Source organism: Centrocercus urophasianus, unplaced genomic scaffold (assembly GCF_019232065.1).
Source record: "Centrocercus urophasianus isolate 14NV4802_14NV808 unplaced genomic scaffold, USGS_Curo_1.0 seq_17, whole genome shotgun sequence".
In the NCBI taxonomy this organism is placed as follows: Eukaryota; Metazoa; Chordata; class Aves; order Galliformes; family Phasianidae; genus Centrocercus; species Centrocercus urophasianus.
In genome coordinates, this window is record NW_024884722.1 from 20122825 (window position 1) to 20142166 (window position 19342).

Sequence of the window (19342 nt, forward strand, 5' to 3'; positions counted from 1 at the left end):
GTAGGAATCCATTCTGATAATGGGGAAAAAACATTAAGAGATTTGGGAAAGCTTGGTGTGTGTAAGGTGCAAAAATATTTGATAATTTCATACAATTATTTCAAGCTTCTTTCACTGAAATATGTCCTGATGGGGCCAATGGGAAGTATTCCAATCCCCTCACTTGGCAGGCTGATTTGGGCAGCTTGGATCACCCCTGCTGTGGTCTAACAACAGAGAGATGCTGTTCCAGAGGATCACTTAAGCTGGGTCTGTGTGTCTTGATGAAATTTCGAGGGAGTAGTTTGCTCATTTTTTACTTTTTCCTGGGAAGTTCAATGCATAAACATGCTTTTTTGCAACCATGTTGGAAAGAATTTTGTTTAAAAAGAAGAAAATCAATAATCATGATAGTGTCAGAGGATGTAAAACTTGTAGTTTAAACTGAGACTAGGAGATGGATGATAGAACACTGATCAGTGGGGTTTTTTTTGTGTGTTTTCTTGTATTATTTGCAGACAAGCTGCTTGTGATGATAACAGAGTATGTTGGAGTGACATTAGTTTGTGTGAGAAATTATAGGACTTAAACCAAGAATGCTGTGGCTTCAGAAATTCCGTAAGGAACTGAGTTTCAGGGGAGAGCTGATGTCTTCCTCAGGTGGGTAAGGCTGTCAGTCAGGTGGCAGCACAGCCAGCTGCAGAGCTCACAGGCTGGGCTGTGCCTATCTGGTGGGGCACCTGACATGCTGTGGGGAAACAGGCAGCTGTGCAGGGCGATAGCTGCTGCAGCTGGGGCTCTTTCTGTCCCCTCTGTGGCTGCACAGCTGCCCACCAGAAGCAGGTGGCTGGAAAGTTGGCTGCTCTCTCAGGAGATTAGGTGGTTGTAAAGGACATAGTGAAGAGTTCAGAAAAACCATTTCTGAAACATACTGAAGTTTGAGCTCTTTTCTGCCTTGTGAAATTTTAAGTTGTCTCTTCAGCTGCTTTGCCAAATTTTGCAGCGTATTTGATTTTATTCCACTTCCTAGCTTAATAGTAGACACACAAATGTAAAATACCTGTGCAGTGTGATGTTCTGATTGCTTGAAAAGTGCTGCATTATTTAGAATTTTCAAATGGTGTATCTGTAAGAGGTAATGGAAAACGTACAGGTGAGGTTCACCAGGGGAACTGGAGCAGTGGGTCCTTTCTGCACTACTCACCCCAGCTCCCTGTGGTGTCAGTGATGAGCCCTGGACATGGCTCTTTGGCTTCTCACTGGTACTTGTTCAGAAATTTCCTGGTAGCTTTTTTCTTTTCTGATATCTTACTATTTGATATCAATAAAGTGCTTGAAATATGACAAATGGATGTGCTCAGAGGGGTGTTGTAGCATTAGGAAGAAGACTGGTAAATGGCTAGCACCTTGTTCACTGAAGAACAAAGGGCCTGACACTGATCACTAAGGAAAACGTGGATGTGGAAGTAAATCTAACATCACAACAGTTAAAACTGTTGGCATAAGGAGTGACTTAGTGCTACACTGTAAAGAAGGCTTGCAGTTAAACCAAATGACCCAAATCTGTTATTGAATTGCATCAGCGTAGTGTTTTCAGTCAAATGCAAACTCTGTATTTAGAAGATGGATGGAGCTTGTGATGTCCTGATGAGAAGCAACTCCACAAAGGGTTTAGGTTTAGCAGCAGGGTACAGAAATGGATGCAAGTCAGCATGGTGCTATGGGAAGTAAGTGAAAGCAGTCTCTGGAAACGTGAACAGGAAAAATGGGTCAGTTAGCCAGTGTCTGGTGTGTCTGAATGCAGCTCTGGTGAGCTTGAGAATGTGTCTGGGGTTGATGCTTGCATTTTAAATGGATGCTGAAAAAAACGGTTTTAGAGAATATTATCTGGAAATGATAGAAGGAATGCAGAATGTTTTAGTGGCTTATTTGAAACAACATTCAATGTGCCAGGCAGCTTGATTGTCATTTGCGACCGGAATCTTTACTAAGGAGTGATTTATGGTTCTGCACCTGACTGCAGAAAGGGACAAAAACTAAGGGCACATGGCAGTGAGGAGCTCTTGGAGTCTGAAAGGTGAAAGGGTGAGCAGTTACTGCTTGCTGATTTACCCTGAATGTTCCTTATTTCTAGCTGCTTCCATCCCAGAGGGCTGTCCAGGGAAGTAAACCAACCAACCAAACAAAAAAGCAATAGCAAGCAGTAGCTAGATCTGTGGAGTAGTTTGAGATGGCAAAAGAATGTTTGGAGGCACAGCACCAGCAAGGTCACTTTTGAAAGGTTTTCTGCAGTGAGTGACAATGCAGCCTGCAGCAGGAGCAGCAGCACTCACTGCTCCCTGAACTTGCAGTGTATGCAGCCTGCTTCTGGGGCTGCCTGCCAGCTTGAGCTAGCAACCAAGGCTGTTTTCAGACTCTGACTTGTTGCACAGGTTTCCTCTGTGGGCTGAAGAAACTGTCCTCATAATGGTCTGTTGACATAATTATTTCTTTAACTACCAAAAGTCTTTGATGTAATGCTTGTATTTAGTAAAAGGGGGAAACACTCAGATTTTGAGATCTATTTATGATTTTGATGTCAAGTGCAATAATTTTTGATACGTGGGAAGTCAGTGTCTGGTCTAATTCAAAGCTGGGTATAAAAAAGTAAGTTATGTGTGGTGGTAAACCTTATAATGATATAAGATTTTCTTCTGAAAACTTTGTTGCTGCCTTGCAATATCAGAGCTACCAAATCAACAAATATTACATAGTTCAATAATTTACTGTAGTATGAAACTATTCTTTAAAGATAATATTTCAAATGAATTAACTGTTCTGTGTTGTTTGTTTCCTCCAAGGTATGGGCTGAAACCAAATGACCAAATTCTGGCGGAGGAGAAGCACAAGGAACTGTAAGCCTTCTGTGGTGATATCTGTGCATGCTATATATATATTTCCTTCCCTGTATGCATCCATACATAGATTTTAAAGCAGAAATGTTGTGTTTTCAGAAATAACTTTAGCTCTTCATTGTTGTGTGCTGTAGATTAAATAATGTTTCTGAAAACCAGACAATTATTTTGTTAAAATGATGAACAAATGTATTCATTTGTGAAAAATTTTTAATTGCAGTTGATGCACATGCAGTTTAACTGTCTGTGTTCATCCCAGTTTATGTCTGTGGTATGGAAATGGTTATGCTGATAGTTGGATTTTTTTTTTTTTTTTTTTTGCTTTTGTGCAGTTTGTCAAGAGCTGCCCTAACCAGACAAGCTTTAAGTTCAGATTCCAATTTTAGGTCATCTTCTGTGTTCAGACAAAGTAACCCTTTTATTTTTACACACTGTGTATTAAAATACAAAATCTTCTCATGTGAGTTAGAAGCAGATGCTGTGCATTATGTCAGAGTTTTTAGGTGTGTATTTGGAAATGCGAAGTAAAAACACCAGTACATACTGTCTGTATTACCAAGATCTTGGGTGGCTTCTGATGTTTTTATGCCTGCATTTAGAAAACCTTTCTTTTTAGCCCGTTACGATACATTCTAAAACAAAAATTGAAGTTCTTTCAGTTACTAACTTGTGAGGTATATATATGCCTTGGAAATGGAGGGGAGACTTATCAGAGGTTGATATGCTTGATATGCTCTCTAATAACTGGTCTGTTCAGCCAGAGTCCATTATTAAGTGGGACTAAGTATTCACTAAGCAGAAGATGGCACAGTTGGAGCATTCTTGCTCTTTGTGACCTGTATGCTTGGATGTACAAACAAGTCAATATTGTAAGCCTTCTGTTTCAGAATTTAGATAAATTATCTTGCTCTTAATACTCTTCACAATATGAAATAGTAACTTGCCAGTAGTAACAATAACTATAACAATATGGTATAACAATAGCTGAAGAGCTGTTCTCAGTGTGTGAGGCCCAGACTTGCTGCATCTTTCACTCAGTGTTCTCCCTGAACTGCCTGAAGAGCTTGTTATTGGAATGTCTTCTCTGCTATCCCTTAAATCCATATTATGTAACTATATTTTTTTGAAGATAGTTCATATGAAAGACTGTAGAAAATGCTTCACTTGTCAGCTCTTATGTAACTTTATTTATTCAGTGTCTTTTCTGTAATGACTAGTGGAATATTTCTATAAAAGTCCTATCTTCTGAATAAGATGGAGTTATTTAGGATTGCTTTCACATTTCTTTCCCTTAGGATAGAGATAGTGAGGGATTTGTTCTCCTTTGTTTGCATGTAGACATAAAAAAAAAATCTTTTTTTGTTTTTTAACTTCTAGCCCTTGCACATAATTGCTTATTTCTGTTATTACATTACCATTATTTTGCATTATTCCATAGTAATCTCAAAAAACTGGAAGTAGTTTATCCATACGTAAGGTGGATTGGGTATCTTCAGTTAGGATCTATAGCTGTCAGATTTTTCCCTGCTAAAAGTTTGCATGTTTCTCAGTGAGATCATAGGTTTCAGGCAGTAAAAAATGCATTCTGGTAATGAAGATTTAATTCCTTTGGGGAAACAATGCGTGCTAAAAGCATTTGTGGTTGAATTAGTGGCCAAATATAATCTCCATGTTCTTTCTGCAGATAGAAAAAGACATTTAACTTATATTTGTAAATCACGGTAATGTACCTGTGACATTAAAACTGCTACAGCTCCTGGCAAGAGACGGGCAACAGCAGTTGCCTTTGATCTGTAGATTAGATAGGTTTTATGCACTCTGGGCGTTGGTGGAAAGAATAGTTACAATCAAATAAGCTGGGCTGCTTCTGCCTGCAGCAAGTGTGGAAAGTTCTAGCATGTTCACGGGGTAAGCAAAGTTAAATGACATTCAGGTCTGTGTTTTGGACAGTACAAGTTGTACTGTGTACGCAAGTTTTATTTGCACAATAGATACTGATTAAACAATGTTTTGATGTGCAATATTTCATTTGAAGTAGTTGAAGCATACTGAAATCCTGTCTGATCCCTTGAAGTATGTTGCCTGTTACTTAACTGCATCTTCTTAAATAAAGGGTTGAACTCTTTTAATTAAATAAAGAAAAGTCAGTAAAGCTACGGTTTTACACGAGTCAGCTGAGAGAGAGATCCGTTCTCCAGCTTTTCATTGTTATCTCTACAGTATCTCTTGAGATGATTTGTGTGCTGTGGGTTATGATGAAAGAGTTGGAACAAACTTTTGCTGTGAACCTTGTTGTTGTCTTGAATGTCACTGGATACTTGACCAGGAAAAACTCCAGAAGGTCAGTGTTGTGTCAGAACAGATCTGGGGAGTTCTTCTAACACGCTTTGTGCTGCTCTTGCTGGACCATGTTCTACACCATATAGTTAACAGTTGACAGAGTTGGACCTCAGAGCACTTTCAGTTGCCTTATTGGCCTTACAGATTATATGTTAAATGCATAGCTGTCCTTTTTTGTTATTTAGATAGATACTTTTTAATAAAAAGAAATTCCAGTCCTGGGGAGCGGGTTCAGGATAATTGTTGCTGATAGATTTATAGACTTATTCTTCTGTTCAGTGCCTTTTTGCTAAGATGTTCTTCTAAGTATGTCTGAGTATTTTAGAAGTCAAATACAAAGATGACTTTTGTTAATACCAAAATTAATCTGCTTAAAATATTTTATCTTCCAGTTTTTGGTATGTTGGCAGCTTTTATACTGACTTACCTAATAAAGAATTCTTCAGCTAATAGTTCTGTGATGATTTTTGACTGTCAGATGTCCTTTCTTTTTTTATGGATCATTTCTGTGTAGCCCTTCCTCATAAAAACATAAGTACTGTTTGATAATTCATGCTTAATCTCCCAAGATAATTGGAGCAGTTACACTCTGAATTGGCTTGATCTTGTTGTCCTTGAATCTTAGCTGTCCAGAGAGATAAGTACAGCTGCCAGCCACTGTGACAGAGTGGGGTTGGTTTACGGGCATGGCATCATACTAAACTTCTATTTTAAGAATTAAGGTATGAATGAATTAAGGTAGCCATCCTGCTAGTCATCTGCAGGAAGAATAGCAGACAGGAAACAGTAATATCTTCAGTTTGTGCAGATGAAGAGATGTCCAGGTGATGTTTCCTCCATCCCCAAGCCATCTAATCCCAGTTAATTTTGAAAAGGAAAAAAAATTCCATCCTGCAAGATGACTGAGGAAACTTGGATTTAATTATGTTAATGAGATCTTTGCATAATTTCTCCTTCTGCAAGTAGTAAGTAAGTACAAGCTGAGGGAAATGAGAATGTTTTCCTTAACCCTTTGTATAGTTATTACAGAACTTGCTTCTGTTTTTAATTCTCAGAATCAGGTAGAACGACTTTAACCGAAGGTCATACTGACCAAGTATAGACTTCTGAGTATGTGTGTGCATGTGTTGTTGTCAACATCAAGAGGTATCAAGGAGAATAAATTTCAGCTACCTGCAGCAAGCAGTGAAATGTGACTTAAGTTATGTTGTCTTCGTGTTAAAGTAGAAATACGGAGTTTATCAAATCCCCATTATGGCTAGAAATCTGGAGTCCATTTTCAGTGCCACAGAGTAGTGTTGGCAAGGGTTTTGTCTTTAAGTACAACTAATTTTTACCATAATACGGACTGCAGAAAAATCTTGGAAGCATGACTGACTTATATTAATTATGAGACTGAAGTGCCTTATAAATATTGTGTGGTTTGGTGGTACCTCTGAGCTAAGCAATGCTTTGAGACAGTTATTTTAATACAGCTTTGGCTGCTGGCTGTACAATTTTATAGACTGTTTTGTTTAAGCAATTTTTGCCATGGCTGAGCCCTTTACTTGAAGGGAAAGAGGTCAGTTGGATAGGAAGGTAGGAAACGTGGGACCTATTTTGTGCCCCACAATTGCCTTGACTTTCATAACGTAGCTTTTTGCAGAGAAAAAGTCAATGAAGTGAGAAAGGAGAGGAAGATAAAAACAAAAGCTTTCTTTCTCTTCTGCCAGCTATTTGATGTGTTGCAGTCAGAAGGGAAAACAGAGGTGTTGCTCTGCTGCAAATTTACTCAGGGGAATTTGTTTAGATAGTTTGTTCTTAGTGGCATGCATGCTATATGAATACTTTTTAAAAGAAAACCTGAACTAGGGAGGAGGGGACTCTTTCATCTTGGGAACAGCTAGTTGGGTAACAGATGCAGTTCTGAATGGTCTGCAGTATTTGAGTTTTGTTCGTTTCAGTGTTCTGGTTTTGCTTAGCTAAGATGTGTATGTGAGGGAACTGAGTATTTGAAGGGTGAATCTTGGAGGCATGGGAAATTCCAGAGGGCCTGAGTGATGCTTGGAAAAGGGGAGAAATTTACTGTGGGGATTTAGAAGGAGCACTGGTAAATTAAAAAGATAATAACAAAGGGATTTGAACCTGTTGGTGGGTATGTTGTAGCAGAGTTGCCTTGTACTTGAGTACTGCTGTGTGTAAATTGCTACCTGTCGTAACACTTAGGTGTGAAATCTAAGGGAGTTTTGTTAAACCACAGACTAAACCTCAGACTGTTTACTGTGCAGCAGTACTTCACTGATATGGTTTGTTGTGCAGCAACCAAGATGTCCAATGGTGTGGACAGAAAAATGTGAAGCGCTCAGGCTCACGCTGTTGGGATTGCCCAAGTGACAGTGTGTTCTGCCGCTAGAGGGTGTAGTTGATCGTGAGCAATTTTATCTGTTTCTTTAAGATTTGCTGTCCTGTTGGTACCTAGTCTTCCTTAAATATTTTTTTTTTCTTTATCCGCCCACTTTCCCCCCAAAAAACCCACTGAGATGGTAAAAAAATTGTTGGAGGAGGAGGGGAAGAGGTACTAAAATATCAAATACTGAGCTTAAAATCTTTTGTCAGCCTACTCAACATATGCTGACAACACAGATGATTTGTGTGGTTGGGGCAGTGTGCGAACCTGTCACAGATGTCTGTCAAAGCTCTTGAGTTACTTTATATAATATACTTCACTTATAGGTAGTTCTGAGTGGATTAGTATGTAATATGGATAAAAGATTTGGCAATGAAGTAACATGGAAAAGACATTATGGCAAGAAGAAGATATCCAGCTTTAAGAAAAGGTTCCCCCTTCTCATCTTTACAAAATTGTTAAACTTTTTTCTTTTTTTTGGCTCATGCTGTCATACCAGACTACTTATTGTGGTAGTACGTGGTCGTCCAACATTTTGACTTTCCTGGGCTGTGTTGAGTGAAGAGGAGTTGTTTTAAGCCAAATATAAAATAATTAATGTAGTTAATGTGTACAAGTAACAAATCTTGGTTGGTTTTTTTTTTTTTTTTTTTCTGTTTATTTTTTATTACAACATAAAAGAGGGCAACAGAAACATAAAGCTAGTGGGTTGGACACATGCAGTAGTGGTGTATATGGAAACTTTAAGTGTTTACAGTGGCATTGATATTATTTTTTACAAAATTATATAGTTGTTAGAACTGCTAAAAATTGAAGCTTCCAAAATGCTGTTTTTAATGAGTAAAACTTCTTAGCACTTTTCATGAATCCATTTCATGAATTTCAATTCATCCATTTCGTGAATTGCCACCTTTTCTCATAGCAAATAGAAGTTCTTTTGTATATTGACACTGTACTATGGTGTGTTACCAAGCACAGAGACAGTAAACTGTCTTTAAATGCTAGGGGATTCTTTGGGGTTAGAATGATCAGTGTTCTGTGCCTATCTGAAAAACGTGCAAGTGTAATGGAGGGGACCGACAGTTGGGAAGAACTCTGCTGATGTGGACTGCATTTTGTTCATCCTGGTCTTTGAGTAGTTGGCTCCCTCTGTAGAAATTGTGTTAAATTGCAGCTTGATTTCCCTAGAATTGCTTTTTTATTTCTGTGTTGTGTATTAAGGGTTGACTCAGATGAATGAAAAGAATGACTTGGAGTTAGCTGCAAAATTTCTTTGGAATTCCTGTGTTTGTTTTTTTTTTTTTTGTTTGTTTTTCTTCTCTGCCTTCCTGACTGCTGTTCTAAATGCAGCACTGATCCAAGTTAGTGCTCTACAAATTGTCTTACGAATTTGTTGGTAACAGACAATTCTGCAGGAAATTTCCAAAACCCAATTGTAAATTACAGCATAAATGCCATTTCCTTTTCTGATGAAGATGCATTTTACATTTGCAAAAAGGTGATAAATAGGCAGTGTTTGATTGTATTATATAATTTCATTTTACATTCTGCTGCTGCTGTGGGTTACTTATATAGGGTGGTACCTAGGTCAAAAATTTAAACTTCATTAATGTATCAATACAGTATTATAATACAGCCTTTTACCTTTGTTTGGGTTATTTTGTATGTGTAGTTTATTAAAGTGAAGCTATCTATAGGCTCTACTAGATCATTCTGAAACCCCTCACTTGTTAAACAGCTCTTGAAAAATAGCGTTGATTCAAATCTTCAGATAATAGGTATATTTGGCAGGTAAAAATAAGGCTTGTGCCCTCTGGTGAGCTTGGCTATGTTGCAGAAGTTACTTCACTGCTACTGTCATGTGACACAGTGCTCCCATGGTAGTAGGAATAAGGGGGGCTGAAGCACAAGGAGAAGGGTGAATGTGAAAGCCAATGGAGAATCAGATGCATTTTGTGTAAGACATATGGGAACCAAAAGGGAAAGATCTGAAAACATCTGCTAGAGGAAGTAAGATTAATCTGCTTAAATCAAATTATGAATGTGCCTAGTGTTAGGTTTACTGTTCTTTTGTAGTCTTGCTATGCTGTGACTGATCTCGTGTATTAATTTTTCCCCCTTACCATCAAGGTGCATTTTTTGAGTGTCTACTCTCAGTATCGCTACTGCACAAATGGCACAGCAGAGATATCAAAAGATTCTCCAAGGGAAAGATACCTCATTATATTCCTGACTACAATTGCAAGTCTAATTGGAGAGCTTTGAGAAGCTCTAACAGCACTGGTTATTGAGATAGGTTTTTCTTTGGATAACCGTTTCTTGTGGTCTGAAACTTTATTAAGGAATAGTTGGGTTGACGTTAAGATCGACACTCTAACTTGGTGTATATACTTTATGTACTGTGCTTAAAGCTTCTTAGCCTTTGCTGCCTATTCTTGGAATTGCTGTCAGGCACAGACTAGCTGATAGTCCACAGCATTAAATGAAATGTCCAGACTTAAAAAAAAAAAAATTCTCAATTCCTGTGAAGGGTTATGACCTATGAATGGTCATAACAAAGATTTCAAGAGACATCAAGAGATAGTTGCACCCTGTTATCCCCCTATGTTTCTATTTCCAAAAAGGTTTGTAGTAACTCAAAGTAGTGTCTCCTATTTGTTTCCATGGAAATTACAACAGGTACCAAGAGCACAATAATACTCTTCTGCTGGAACAAATTCGCAGCTATAAAATGCTATTTTACAACACAGGAAGTTCCTTACAAACGTAAGGAAGAATTTCACTGTAAGGGTGATAGAGCTCTGGAACAAGCTACCCACAAAGATTATGGGGTCTCTTTCTCTGAAGTTATTCAAGACTTGTCTGGACTCTTTCCTGTGCAACCTACTGTAAGGATCCTTCCTTAGCAAGGAGTTGAAAGGATGATCTCCAGAGGTCCCTTCCAACCCCTACAGTTCTGTGATTAGCTGTGCATTTTGACCAGTGATGAACAAGATCTGCATGCCATTTTTGTAAAAATCTTGTAAAAATCTGTACCAGTGGAGGTGATCCCACTGCCACTACTGCTGAAATGCCTCACTCACAGTAAGTGTTGATGAATGTCACTGGGTCCCATTTTTCTCCCACATACAAGAATTCAGTGAGAATTCTTGTATGTGGGGAATTTCCCCACATGAATTCCACACATACAAGATTCACATTCTTACTTACACGCTTCCATGTCAGACTGTACTGTGTCAGTGTCCCTCTGCTGACATCTGTTGTACAGCAACAAAATGTAATGATATATTGGTGGGAAAATTCAGTTTCTACTGCCATACCACCAACATCTGTCTTTGACATTGCAGCCCCTGTTCCCCTGTTGTTTGGGCAGCTCATGAGCCCAAGGCGGTTCAGAAAAATGAGGATATTTCCATAAAAGCTTGTCTTGACCGCGTCTCTTATTTTATGGAATATTCAAATGTTCTGTTTAAAAAAAAAAAAAAAAAAAAAAAAAAAAAAAGAATGCAGACTTTATTCTGCACTAACTCAAATAATTCCAAGTATACACAGACTGTGATACTGAGATATTAGTGACTTGGCTATGAGCATGTGCTGACGTATTTGAAGACGAAGTTTTGCGTATACAGATTAGTTCTTCTCTTGTGCTGTTGCATATTTCATTCAGTGTGTTGGTTTCTTTTGGTCTGGGATTGGGGCGCATTACCATAAGATGTTTCCTTATTCTAAGAGCATTCAAATTATTCTAAGATCATGATTTGTTAGTTAAGGTAGCTGGAAAGGCTTCTGCATCTTTGTACACAACAAGTGTAGAATTTAGAACTGGATAAAATCTGTAGAGTATTAGATTTCACTTTATGCATTTTAGTACTGAACTTGAAATGTTTTTGAAATTTGGAAGTGACTAATTGATCATTCTAATAGCTTGAAAAAATACAATCTGTTTTGGTATCTCATAAAAAGAGAATGTAAATAAAGATATTTCTGTGGGATGGTTCATTGCTGTTAGTGGAATTCATTTATGCTGCTCTTGCATTGTTTTGTGCAGCCTGATGTATCTGAAGAGAAAGAATGAGATCTGAGTTTAACAGGGATTTTTCTCCTGTTCTTTTATGATACTACTTGTTGTATTTTTCTTGCAGCCTTCTGGAGATGGTACTGGATGCAGAAATGTTACCCTCCTGAGCATTTTGAGATGTCATCAGTTTGACAAATACAACAGTGTATGTGGAGAAGCATGTCAGAAAACCAACTGACACGTTAAAATCATGTTTTTGCACAGCTTCTAATGAAAAAAACAGTTATTGAAATTGTGGCTGTTAGTACTGATTTTGCCACAAGATGGTGCTTGAGATAGCAGCTAGGCTTATGGCAATTAACTGAAAGCTACGGTAAAAGATGCAGAATGTCTAATCTTTGAACCACTTTAAAGTAATCGGCAGTGCACCGTTATCTTTATTTAATGACTTCTGAGATAAGAAGGTTTGCTACTTGTGTGGAGACTGTGGGGAAATGACAAATAGTTATGTGTTCTGTTGCACATAATATGCAGAAGAAATATGCAGTTTGAGCATGAAGCAACAAATGCACCTGAGCTCAACTACTAAATGATGTGTTTTTGTGAGAGTTCCCAAGTATATGTAGTGTTCACATTATCTTTTTGAAGGAATATTAAAACATTCAGGCCCTTCCTTTCCAAACTTCTTTGTTTCTGGCATGATGTCATTGAAGTGTGATGTGCTTTAAAATCACTTTAAGTTACTACTGTCATTATCTAGAAGCTGAAGAATGGAAGAGAGAGTCACAGTAATCATAACTTGGGTAGCTGAATGACCAGGTGGAAAACTTGAGCTTCGTTGGGTTTTTTTGCACTTTAATAGGAAAAAAAAATCCTACTGTAAGAGAAGATAAGCTGTAAGTGAACTTCAGAATGCAGACATTTAGCTTAACAGCTGATTTTTGAATAATTTAAAACTTTTTTGTGACCTTTTTTGAGGTTTGTAAAATATAACTTACTGCTTGATAGTACCTCTGTACACCAGTGAGTGTCTTCTCTTTAAATGCACAAACTGCGATGTATTTCCTTTATAACTACATGGTAAGGACATAATGCTATGACTTTATCCTAGGTAGTCAAATAATGAGATTTATTGTGATGTAGTCCCATTATTCTCAGAACTTTGTACGTTTCAATTATTAATGTGGTTTATCATGAGCTGGGACTTCAGTTTTCCTATTTAAATTTCTTTTTTCAGCGAGGCTGCTTCAGAGTGAATTGTCAGAAGTGGAAGTTGATGGATGTCTTGCTTATTACACAATTAAGTACTTCTTAAAGCAATGATCAGATGTTCTGTTTTCAAAGCTGCTATTGCAGTGTCTCTCTTAACTAATTTAGCTTTAAAAGTAGCCTAATTTACAGATGTAAGCTGCTTGAATAATAATAATGAAAGAACAACCTGTTTAGTTTTATCAGCAAGTGAAAAAATAATGTCTTTGTCCATTCAGTCTTTTCTGGACTGATCTTAACCCCAGGAGTACCAATTAGTGCTCAGTATAGTGGCTTCTGCTATTTTAAACACAAGTGATCATCCATCAAAGCAGATTAAATCCTTTGTGTGAAAATAATTTAGTAGCTGTCCATTAATTGCCTTTCCTTTCACAGAACTTAAAAAGCCAGACCTCGAGAGATCATTTACCATCGTTCTTCCTAATACAACTAGAGAAGTATCTTTATCATTCCTGGTGCATGTTTGGCTAGCCTCTTCTCAAGGACTTTGGAGATCCTAAGATGTTGTGTAGAGGCAGTGTGATCTCAGTATGCAGCTGATATTGGTGTAACTATCTCCACTCCTCCTCCTGACCACTAGATCTAGATTTCAGTCTTTCCTGAATGTTTCAGTTCCATGTGCTGTCCTTTTCTCACACAGAGAACAGCTTATTCCTTCCCTATCTGTTCTATTTTTGCATTATCAGGTTTTTCCTTTTTCTCCTCATGTCTAGACTGGAGAATGGAGGATATGTCTCTTCCTGCAGCTCTTATCATGTCAGCTTCTCAATTTCACTGCTATCTTCTGGCCTCCTTCCAGTTGCAGACACTTGGTGAAGTGTTACCAAAGGTGGAATTTCATCTTCCAGCTGTGACCTTACCATAAGTGGTGTGACATCAAATTGAAGCACGTTAAACTACAAGCTGACAGAGTACAGTATTCTGAGAAGTAGTATTGGAATAATATTTTTAAGTTATAATTTTTCAGTCACTTTGGAAGTGCTGGTTGCAGTGATTTACAAGTAGAAATTATTTTGATATTAACGATGAGATTAATTATGAAGAAAGGCTAATGAAAACATGGTATTTATAGCAGCTGTCACTTCATAAGTTTTAGATTTAGTTAATTAATTTTAAGACTTACTGTGCTTACAATTAATCCATATTCAAATGTGATTTTTTTTTCCAAATGAATTGATGAAAATAAGGTAGAGATTAGAAACTTGAGTCTGTTCAGATAACTGCATTTCTGAAGTCCTCTGGATGCATTGTGTTGCTCACCAACAAATAATGTTGCATGTTTAAATCACAAAAGCGTTTCTTTGACTCAGATTTTTAACTTCAGGAAATTGGAAATTACTCTTTTGGAATAGCTGCTGACTTATGTCATTTTGGGGGAGTGGGTCATTCTTGATTGCCTTCTGGTAAGCCTGAGACCACAAGTTGAAAGCAGTTTCTCATAATGATTTTTAAATTGGAGTGATAAAAAATGTACATCACTTATTTATGAAGAACAGTTCTTTGTACTTACAGGTAGGTTTTGTGTGAGCTTTCATATTATGAGAAATAATGGTACAAAATGTGACAGTTTGGGTACTTCACAGAATTTTCCCTTTGCACCAAATCTGCTGTAGGAGCATGGTGTGGTGGAGAGCTTAGTATACTAAGGTAGTCAATAGAGAAAAAACAGTGGGGGGAAAGTTGGGTAGAGAATGGAGAGGGGTGGGATGGGAAAAGATCGTGAGAGATGAGAAGGGAAAAGATGATGAGTTTAAAACTGAGGTGATAAAATAGTGCAGGATTGGCAGGATGAAGTCATATGTGGAGAGTTGCCTTACATTTGCTTGGGCACCTCCAAAAGAAACAATGTGGAAGAGGTAGCATAGTCTGCGTGAGGAAAATATTGAGATTTCAGCTGTTCAATTAGTATGATAAAAAAGATTGTGTAGAGTTGTCTGATTTCATCAGAATATATAGAATACTCTAGTGTAAGTATACGCATTCAGTATGGATATGTGGTTTTACATAAGTAAGGAGAGTGTGTTATAGCTGGTTTTTCTTACTGATCATTAACAGCTTTGCAGATCTGCCAGGAAATATCTAATCCTTTGATCTACATGCTTACATAGCTCAGTAATCATTGAATAAGGGTGTTTCAGACACTTAAATTGATTTGTTCTTGCAGCTTTCTGGTAGATAAGATTGTAATTTTATGGATTTGTGCCCAAAGCAAACAAGGAGTGTAACTGTCTCCATTTTACTTGGGAAACTTGCTGCAAAGTCAGAAGCTGAGCCACTGGCCACTGAGCCATCTGCTGCCTCTGGAAAAGGGCTCCTGCCCTAGTGCTGTGCTGGCTGTGTGATCAGATGACCTTGCTCTGCGAGCACAGCTGATGCAAATTGCTCTCCACGCTGCTGCTCCCAGCCTGCTGATTGCAGGTGGGGTACAGCTGCTGTGTGGGTCTGGCTCTACCTCAGATCACAGCAGTAAGCTGGGACAGCTGAAGGTGCCCGAGTTCTGTCAAGAAGTTATATCAACAGCTACATGCATTACCCAGGCTGGTGCCAGGGGCACGTTGGAGATGAAGGAGATGATGCTCAGCTAGCACCCAGTGCTCTTCAGCAGCATGCAGCCTGGCCTGACCTGGTCTCTCACTGCTGTAGCCGGTTCTGACTGCAAGGGGAGTGACAGCAGCATGAACAGTGAGAGCATGTAGTTAGTTGTTCATTTCAGTCATTGAACGGGCACGTTCTCCTATCCTGCTTGTTTTAGATTTATGTTGGTAGGGTATGCGCAGGTCTCACAATGGCCTACCAAAGATAAGATCAATGTCTTCCATTTTATTGGAAAAACTGTTGAGAAGTAGTGTTTAGTGCAAAAATGCATTGAGTGCTATAAATTGAAAGTGAGTATTTAAATGAGTTATGCGACTACATTAGTTAATGCTGTCCTTTTAAACGGCACGTTTAAGTGAGTTAAGGCAAGTTATTTTGTGCGTTTAGTGAAAGCTGAGATGGCCTCCTAACTCCTTTGATTAACTTGTTTCAAGAAGGTGATACCTTCAGCTAATATTAGTAGCATTCAGCAACAATGAGAACGGTTTGTATGCAATGGTGAATAAGCCTCATTCTCTTCAGTTGTCTGAGTCCTGGATTACTGAATTTAAAAAGCAAAGCACTAAAGGTGTTGGACTGTAATCCCAGCAGCAGCTATGGGGCTGTTCTGAAACAGCCTTCTTAAAGCCTCCTGGTGTGTAACGTTCCACTTCACAATAAAGAGAAAATCACGCCTTCCTAGTTGTCCAAATGCACATGTTAATGGTTAGTGCAGTGTATGGGAGCTTTTCCTAAATTGGAAGAAGGTGCCTGTGTCAATGGTTGGGTGCTGAACTGCTCAGCTGTGTGGCTCTCCATTTATTGTCACTTCTCTGCTTTGAGAAAAAAAGGACTTTGCAAACATCTTTAAAACCTGTTCTTTCTTTACTTCTCTCTGCATGTAGATTATTGCAGAGAGCAATTCCTGTACAACAGCCTTCTTTTTTTTTTTTTGCTCCTCCACTTTATTTTGTTCAGTGAGATTTTCTGGCTTTACTGCAGCTGCTTCCCATGAAGTCATTGCTTTGATAATTGAAAATATAAAATAGTCCCTTCTCTAAGGAAATGAGACATCAGTGAAACAAAAAGAAGAAAGAGGATGAACTGAAATAAATAAAAAGTGCAACAGGCCTTCTAATATATGGAGAACAAATTTTTTAAAATAAAATTTTGTACTGAGAATATACTGAATTGTTTTCTGTTTAAAATGTGTAAGCTGATGCTTATGATCCTATTTCAGGAAAAGAAGCTTTTTTAGCCTTCAGTGAGGATATGAGTGGGATTTCAGCATGGGAACCAATTTGTCTTAGGGATCTTGTAAACGTTACCAGTAGCAGGATCCTATTTTTGTTACCTGAAGTTCACCATTGTCTTTGCACAATTACTCGTATGCACAGCTGCTCTTTTTCAGACTCTTGGCTAGTACTGTGTTCCACGTGTTCCCTAATTCTTGGCAAATGAGCTGCTCGAAGAACTGTGGTTGGAGATACCCTGCACTTATCTGTTGCACAGTTGTTCCAGCAGGAGCATAAAAGTAAATGATGAGATTTTTGAAGGGAAAGTACTGCCACCGGATGGTGCTATTGCTACGTTGTTTGCCTTACAGGCCCTGGTAATGCGGACAGCATGAAGTCTCCACCCTTGTACTCCCCTAAGATTTTTGTTAAGATCGGCTACGAGGAAATCCTGTGTATACAGATCAAGTAGCTTGTGGAAGAAGAGTCATCCTTAACCTGCATCTGCAAGAAGGCTGGGCAAGGGTCAGTCCGTCTGCTGTGATATCTGTTTCAGCCTTGTAGATCCATCTTTAATGCAAGTTTGAATGAGAATGGTTGTTTTAACGGAACGTGATGTTCTTGAGAATGGGATATGTTTGGGCCAATCAGCTCTGTGAAATCTGCATATTCATAAATCATCTAATTATCCAGAAAGAGATGCAGAGTTACTGAAATTGTCACTTTGAACGCTTGACTAACAAGGGGACTGTCTTTTAAAACGGCAGGGGTTACATAGTTAGCTACCTATTACGTTACAAAAAAAAAAAAAGTTTTGACTGTTTTATGCAAATATACTGCATTACCTTGTAAAAATGAGGAGCTAAATCAGCTTTTGAAAGCCCTTCATGTTTTTTGAGGGGGGAGAAAATGAATTCTTCGCAGAAATTTGCATTTTGAGAAGTAAATAACTACTTGAAAAGGCGAACCTTCTTTTAAAGGCTGCAGTTTGATAGCTAGAGATTTGAGATCTAAAATGGCTTTAGAAATTTCTGAAATTCTTCTCTGAATATACTATGAACAGTTGGAAATGTGTTCCAATTTTCCCAGAAGATGATTTGAAAAGGATTTCTTCTTTTTGTACTTGCTCTTTTTCCTCCTTCCTGTTTCTCTCATACATTTCAATATGGCCAGAGGAATTGGAGTAAATTTTTAAAGAGGCATTAGAGAAGCGAGGAAGAAAAAAAATAATCCCCTGAACCTACCAAGAGTTTTGTTACTGTCAGTCCTTACTTCAGAAGAAATAACGAGATTTGGCTGGAAACCACCCCATATATTTGTAGCTGTACTTGTCTTCTAATTGTTCTTCAACTCAGTGGACAATACTGTAGCCATACTTGATAGGGAAGCAAAAATGTCTGGCACAGTAAGTTACTTCAAGTTTCAAGCAAGTTAGTGGATTGATTAAATAAGAGTCCCACCGAGGGCGAGTTGGCTAAGAAGGATTGTGTTCCCATTATTTTGAACAGGTGTTGGAAGTGACTGAGTCTTCCAGGCTGCAGTGATTTCAGGACCAGCAGCTCTTCCCTTTTCACCACCTGAATACCTGTGTTGAAGAGATGGGTGAAAGTGAGAGAGTATTGTGCTGGGAGCCCAGGAACGTGATAGAGACATATGGCAGTTGGGATGAGAACTAATAGAATATGAATTCTTAAGAAACCAAACCTCGCTATGTCTCTGTTCAAGAAGTAGTTTAATGCCCTATCTTCTGAAGGGCATCTTGTTGGACGTGCTCCAAAACCAAAATCAGAATCAAAATTCTGAAATCAGAAGCTGTTTGCTCCCTCTGCACCTGGAAGACCTTAGTTTGTTAATGCAATGTACATTAGGTTTTCCATTTTACTACTTGTGCTTTTCTAGGAAAAAAAAAAATAGCTATTGACTGATTTCCTTGGCTGTCAGAAAACCTGTTCTGAAGTCTCTGTTCTGACAGGCGTAGATTTCAATCTATTACTTTTGGGGCAATATGCTTGATATTCATTTTTCTCCCTTTGGTCTCAGCATACAAACCACTAACTCGTTTATCATGTTTATCATACTGGCTAACTGTTAACTCTTGTCAGGAAGTGAAGTTGTTGGTAGAGGCTTGAAATGTTGAGGTAACAACTGAGTGCATGCTCTTACAAAGCAGCGCTGTACATCCTGGGTTCTGTCAGAAAAGTTGTGAATGAATGGATCCATTGCCCTGGTATGGCAGGCTGGAAGGATGGCAGTACCGTTTTCTAGCTGGTGAACTTCTTGTTAGTATTCCCTTTTGTGTGTTGCAGTGGGTAGAAATGTGTAAATATTTTTGACATATTATCATAACTCATTCCACTGGATACAAACAATTGGATAGCTACTGATACTTTTTCCAAGTTTTCTGCTCTCCATTTAACTTTGTTATAATCTGTTGATGTTCAGAAAGATTTAAAATGCATGAAACTGAATAAAATAAAAATCTAAACTAATATTAATGGAATAGCATATAAAAGCAATCAGAGAAAGCTGGATGACTCTTTTTTAGTGAAATGAATTTTATTTTTTCACTTGTCGAATGCCTTAATATGTTTCAGAAATTAAAAATGAAAAACTTTTCACCCTTTGTATCCATTTGCCTTTCAGCAAA

At 38.2% G+C, this 19342-nt stretch overlaps 1 protein-coding gene across 2 annotated transcripts in view; it reads left to right on the forward strand.

Annotated features, from left to right (window-relative positions):
• ADK (adenosine kinase) overlaps window positions 1-19342 on the forward strand; it is a 267965-nt gene that overhangs the window by 28609 nt on the left and 220014 nt on the right. For both annotated transcript variants that reach the window (XM_042817993.1, XM_042817994.1), the window contains exon 3: window positions 2820-2873. In XM_042817993.1, the coding sequence (XP_042673927.1) occupies window positions 2820-2873 (54 nt within the window). The remainder of the gene's footprint in view (window positions 1-2819; window positions 2874-19342) is intronic.